This window comes from Limulus polyphemus, unplaced genomic scaffold, assembly GCF_000517525.1.
Source record: "Limulus polyphemus unplaced genomic scaffold, Limulus_polyphemus-2.1.2 Scaffold9953, whole genome shotgun sequence".
Taxonomy (NCBI): Eukaryota; Metazoa; Arthropoda; class Merostomata; order Xiphosura; family Limulidae; genus Limulus; species Limulus polyphemus.
The window spans coordinates 13,242-20,041 of record NW_013675563.1 but is presented as its reverse complement, the minus strand read 5'-3'; the positions used below and the strand labels follow the sequence as shown (position 1 = coordinate 20,041).

At 31.8% G+C, this 6,800-nt stretch overlaps 1 protein-coding gene across 1 annotated transcript in view; it reads left to right on the top strand.

Moving 5' to 3' along the window:
- Nucleotides 1-1,432: 1,432 nt before the first annotated feature.
- Nucleotides 1,433-6,800, top strand: part of LOC106476168 (DDB1- and CUL4-associated factor 8-like) — a gene marked incomplete at its 3' end in the record, with an annotated part of 16,702 nt that continues 11,334 nt past the window's right edge. The window contains exons 1-3 of the mRNA XM_013936835.2: nt 1,433-1,523; nt 3,894-5,155; nt 6,418-6,558. Of these exons, the coding sequence (XP_013792289.2) occupies nt 4,172-5,155; nt 6,418-6,558 (1,125 nt within the window). The remainder of the gene's footprint in view (nt 1,524-3,893; nt 5,156-6,417; nt 6,559-6,800) is intronic.

Here is a 6,800-nt window from a genome sequence, read left to right as displayed (position 1 = left end):
TTATTTTGTAATAAGACGTCATGATCTGTTAGATGTGGGTTGATTTGGGTTGAATTTAAAAGTTTATTCCGGCTACCTTCTATACACATTCTCTCTTTATTGTGTTTCTATTCTTAATAAGAGAAATCTGTCTTTTCTATGCTTTCCATGCGATATAACATTTTTCATCAAGTTATAACGACTTTTATTTGGGTTTTCCCTAAGAAATAAAGAGAATCTGATGTTTTACAATTGATTTTGTTTTAAAATTCGCTATTTTTAACTCTTTTAAAAAATTAAATTTTTTGTTAAAATCTCCCTTTGCATTTTTCACAAATTTCGTCAAAAATTGTATTTCCATATTATTGCTCTAGAAGCATGCACTTGATGCGCGGGTTTTAAAATTGAAGTCTATTTATAAAAAATCTCAATACTTAACTCTCTATCTGTTGTGAAAATTGCGTCTTTCTTCCATTTTTATACACTTCTGAAGAGCAACTTCACCACAAGGGCTTCAAAATTGGAAATGTTCATTAAAATTCTTAAATCTAAAAGTTTATTCCGGCTACCTTCCATATACATTCTCTCTTTAACTGTCTTTCTATTCTGAATGAGAGAAATCTGTCTTTTCTGAGCTTTCCATGCGATATAACATTTTTCATCAAGTTGTAACGACTTTTATTTGGATTTTTTCTAAGAAATAAAGAGAATCAGGTGTTTTACAATTAATTTTGCTCTAAAATACGCTTTTTTTAACTCTTTTAAAAAATTAATTTTTCGTCAAAATCTCAAAGGCTTTGCATTTTTCACAAATTTCGTCAAAAATTGTATTTCCATATTATTGCTTTAGAAGCATGCACTTGGTGCGCGCCTTTCAAAATGGAAGTCTTTTCATCAAAACTCGCAATACTTAACTCTCTATCTGTTGTGAAATTTGCGCCTTTCTTCCATTTTTCTACTCTTTTGAAGAAAACAAACTTACGACAAGAGCTTCAAAGTTGGAAATGTTCATAAACATTATGAAATCTAAAAGTTTATTACGGCTACCTTCCATAGCCATTCTCTTTTTAACTGTCTTTCTATTGTGAATGTGAGAAATTTGCCTTTATGTAACGATATAACATTTTCATCAAGTTTTCTTGGAGTTTTTCTAAGAAATAAAGAGAATCGGGTGTTTTACAGTAAAATTCTATTAAAGTTCTATTCCTGCGATTTTTGTCTTCGTCTTTCATGACTTAGACACTTGTGTTTGATTTGCCCTCTATCGGTGTTCATTTGTTTTGGTAGCAAAATACGTGTATTTTTTATATGAATGTTTTCAGGGAGAAAGATGAAGTTAAGTTAATGTCCATTGTGATAAAATTACAACTATAAGTTACTACCCTAAAAAAATAGAGTATTAAAAGTGAGTTGTATATTTCATTCTTTGAATAATCAAAAAAGTTGGTATAGTAAATAGTTGAGGAATAAAATTGTTATTGAGATTTTTTTATTTTCGACTTAAATTTAAAATTGTCACAAACGGCAAGACGTTCTTTTACTGAGTGAGTTGTAGTTGTAGGAAGTAGATTACTTTTAATATGCTTAAACTAATCAATTTGAAACTTATCAAACATTTGTACAGTTAAAACTATAAGTATAATTTAAATTATATACTGAGTGTATTTACAGCTATGAAACTAATATTATTACTGTTTGTGTTAGTACTAGTACTAGTAGTTCTAACTTATAGCCCTAAACTTAAAATTATATAGGGTTAGACTACTGTTTAATTGTAACTCCTGACATCTTTTGATCTATGAATATACTAAATGATCCCTAACATTTTTCATTATTGAATAGCACATATACAAGTTACAGAAAATTTCGAGAGTACCCAAACGAAGCTTTGGTAACAATTAAGAAAATCATTCAAAATAAATATTTTTATTCCAGGAAGTTTTGATTGTGTATTTATAATGCTAGAAATAACTGCAGATAATAAAACTTTTATAGTTGTTGAGGAGAATAATTGTGAATCATTAAAGTTTTCCATCCCCCAAAAAATGGAGGAGGACCATGTCTGTAGCATGAGCAAGGTCATAGTAGTCTGTTCAGTGCTTCAGTCATTAATGTCAATCTATATTAATACAATAAGCAACCAAACATTAAGTGTATCCTGTCATATTCATTGCATGCCTTATCTTGTAAACTATAAATGAGCTAATATGCTGAAATGTGAGCAATAAAAAAAAAGCCTCGCAATTAATTAATGACGAAGTTGGCCAATACTTTACCTTATGGCAGTGGCCCTGAAAGTGTGGTCTAAAGGTTCAAAATGCAAGTCACTGGTGAGTTTTTTTTGTTTTGTAGTGGCAGGTGGAATGGGATCTGTAGGTGGTCTGTGGACAAAATAGTTTGAGAACTACTGCCTTATGTGTTTGATTTGATACCTCTGCTGCTTATTTTATAAATAGTTCGATAGTTGTTGTTTTTTTTAACAGTAAAATTTCAATATTTACTGGTGAATCTAAATTATTTGGAATAACTAATTTCATTGAGAACATTTATTTTTCTAACTGGACCTTGATGATCTTAGTAACTGAGCAGAAATGTTAAGATGCTCTTCACATGGCTCAGCAAGAAGTCTGAAGGCTTATTATACTAGAAACCAAGTTTTGAAACTTGTGGTGGGTGCATCACAGATAGCCCTTTATGTTGCTATGTTAAGATATATAAAAACATTCATAAGTTATTTCACAAGAGTGTCACTAATAAGTTGAATGTTTGCACAATTAACCATAAAGTTTAGAAGTAATTTAGTGGTAGAATAAAAATATATACAATAAATTTTGATTGAATTAAAGTTTTTAAAGGTCTTTGGTATTTCTAACTGTAGTGAGGATGTTTATGTGTTACAAAATGACTTGAATCAATTACCAAGTTGTACAAAAATAGCAAATAACCTTAAATTATAATCATTGTAATTGTAACCCACTTGTGTTGTTATAACTTGGGTTGCAAGTTTCAAATATATGGGAAATAAAACCTTACTAGCTTGACTGAAGAAAAAAATTATATAGTTTTTAATAAATCATTCAACCCATCCAAGCAATTATTTGGTATGTTCACGCGCATTGATTACAGATCCAAAGAAGTAGATCTCTCTCTCTCTGCATAAACCACTAGTTATGCATCACAAATTTTCTTTAATTTGGCCTCCTTATCTAAGAAAGGATATTGACTTCATGGATGGGGTTCAGAGGAGAGCTTTTAGGATTATTCCAGGGATGGGTTATTTTGCGTGTGTATATCAAGATCTCATTTTATTTTGAGAAGAGAAATTGAAACTTACAAGATTGTCCAGGAAGTTAACAGGATAAAGGCCTTTGATTTCTTTTATTCTGTATTCTGAAGATGATATGCTCCAGTTAAGATAGTTCTATTTTTAATAGGGTAATTGACTTATGGAAAGAGTGGTGATTGTCAGTAATGAAGACCATTATTTTACAGGAGATTAAATTTTATAAAAAGTAAATTGTGGGTTTAATTATTATTTTTTCTTTCCCAAGGGAAGGTGTGGAAAGACAGCCTTGAAGGACCAAACTGTCCCTTGTTGTCCATAGGTTTATGTTATGTACCAAGTCTCTTATAACATATAATTCACATAAAAACATTAAACAAAAATATTATAAGTATTGCAATTAATCTAACAAATTTCTTGTGTAATAAGTTACAACCAACATTTCATCTTTGTCCTAGTACAGAAGAAATTTTATCGGCTGAATTTTCAAGAAGGAACAAATATTATCTGTTTAATTTTAACTAGAATCTCTGATTCAAAACGTTTTTTTTTTTTTTTAAGTTGTGTATCATTATAGTTCTTAGAAAGTTATCTTCATAGAATAATAACAGTTTGTTCTTATTTCAACAAGGGGGGCTTCACATGAAGAGGCACGTGCAGAGATGTTGATGTACTTGCCGATTCCACAGTACAAGTACACGGTCTACAATTAATTGTATAAATCAAAAAAAGTAAAAGGAATTATTTCAGTATATGTGTGTGAATAATATGTTAATAGTAAGCCTTGATGAACAGACTGAAAAATGTGACGTGAACACTGATCGTCTATCATGTTTAGTAATGTTATAAAAAGCAGTTAGTGAAGGTAAAATAATAATTCTTTTCGTACATCACCACTGGAGTGAAACAATGAACCATGAAATTAGTAATGGTGATTTAAAAGAGCTAGAAAATGAATCTGTCAAAGGTAAAGCTGGAAATCACTCTGCAAGTGTTACATGTACATCTACAACAGTTTGTAAAAGTGTGAAAAAGAATAATAATGCAATTGAACATAAAGATGGAGATAAAATAGATAATCAAAATGATGTGAATAAAGCAATAGATTTATTGAGAGATGAAGCTGGATCAGTTGATCAAATGAAGGAACTTCATTCCTGTGCGGGTAATAATTTGGAAGAGTCTAATGATGATAAGGAAGAAGATAGAAATCAGAGTAGTCAGGTCAAAATAGACAATCAAAAGCAGAAGACGGAAGTAACCAAGATCCAGACACATAAGGAACCAAGAATCGTTGATCCTGAAGAGTTGGACCATAACACGTATGTGGATGTCAGTAGAGAAGAGGGAATAACTGAAGACAGTACCGAAGATGAGACGGGTGCACCGAACAACCTGGTGGGAGATGGAAGAAAACTGAATGATGTGGTGGAAAGAAGAAGTTGTTCTGTAGGTGAAAACAACAACACGTCTGATGAAATTAATCTTGATTCTGTGATACAAGATGGTAATTTGTCTCGTGAGATTACAAATGTCCAAACCAGTGAAGTTGCGGATACTGACCATCGCTATGACCCTACTCCAAAAGGACCAAGACCGAGGCACACATGGTTCATGTGTCAAGAAGTCGCAAAGAGACAGTTTGGTGTTTCTAATCATCAACCTAGTTGTATATTTGAATTGCACTGCAGTGGGAGCCTGCATACAGTGGAACGTTTGGAACTGATGTATAGAATGAAGAGTCACGATGGTTGTGTTAACAGTCTTCATTTCAACTCCACTGGAACCAGGTTAGCTAGTGGTTCCGATGACCACCATGTTGTAATATGGGATTGGACGGTCCCTAAACCTGTTCTTATTTACCACAGTGGACACAGAAGTAATGTATTCCAGGTAAGTCGACTTCTAAATAATATGTGAACGTGTTTTATGCTGAGCTGATTACTGTAACATTGTTTTATAACTTGATAAATGAGAAATACTCAAAAACAAAAACAGTTCTACTAGACTGTTATTTTAAAATAAGAGCACATATGTCACAACACAAAAATACTACACCCACGTAATGTTTCTATCATCATCAGAATTATGAATCTTGGCGGAAAAAAAACCATTAAGTCCAGTTCAATTTTCCACTTATCGCTTTCTTAGACTAGTGTTCAAGATTTCTGCTTATTAAAAGTAACCCTGGATGAGCCTAAATTGAAAAACAAAACTAGCTGGCCCTCTTGTAATGGTAGTCTGTATATTGAGTTTTTTTTTTTTTATACTCACCACAGTGATTTCTTGCAAGGCAACTGAATAATGTCTAGCATTAATGCTATTAATCTATTCTTCCGGATTATTCATCGGACACACTGTTTAAGATGCTCTTTGATTATCAGAATTACATCTTTTCTGGGCTTATAATTTTCCCTTTTCCTTCAAAACTAAGACAAATTAACCTTCAAGACATTCTTAAGTGCTTAAAGAACCCCATTTAATTTCGTTTCTCATTTTAATGAGTGCTGGTAAAGCAGCAGAGAATGGCTTGAAGACATGAATTCTTTTTACTTAACATAAACATTTATTTAGCTCTAGATCTTGATTACTTTTAAGCCAAACTTTCTTTATTCTGAGGTGTAAACTTCTGTACGTTTTTACTTTCCTTCACAGGTGATTATGAAGGTTGGCTTGCTCTTGTTTTCTACATAACTTATTCTACAAGTATATAATTGTTTAATAAACTTGTGTAAAACATCTCACTCATATTTTAGTGTGGCTATTAGCAACCGATTATTTGTGGTGTAATTCTGCTCTTTAAACACATTGTCACTGATTGAACACAAAAAAATCATTCTGGAATTGCTTGTTGGATATTTGAACTTACCTGTACTTCTATTTTGTACAATGTAAAAGTTTAGGGTGAAATTAATAATTATAAGGTTAAAAAGTATTTGAAGTTCTTGACATTAGTACAAACATGTTATTAAATCTGTGCACAATTTGTTAGTGTTTCTAACTCAAGCTCCTTGAAGAAACTCAAATATGTGCACTCAGTGTGTGTGGTAAAGTTATATATATATATAGTTCAGTAATCTCTGGTGGAAAAAAAAAATCATTACTTGTTTACTTAGTATATTAACAGTTAAATAATTTCTCTAACATTATATCAGGCTAAGTTCATGCCATTGCATGGAGACACGTACATGGTCAGTAGCGCCCGTGATGGACAAGTGCGACTTGCTGAACTTTCTGTTACAGGAATATGTAAGGGAACTAGGAAGCTAGCACAGCATAAAGGGGCTGCTCACAAGGTAAAGTGTTTTTGTTTTACATTATTTGAAGCCATTTGTGTGAATTGTATAACAGTGAAATAGTCAGAGCATGCTTCTACACAGGTGTGTGTTCTTTTCACAAATCTATTATCTTGTCTATGAAATCAGTGTTTCAAGAAGAGCTTTTGCTTTTATATGGTGAAAGTAGTGAACAAGATTGTCAGCTTTATGTACACATTTTTTTTTATAGATAATTTATACAAAATGAATTTTTTTTTTTT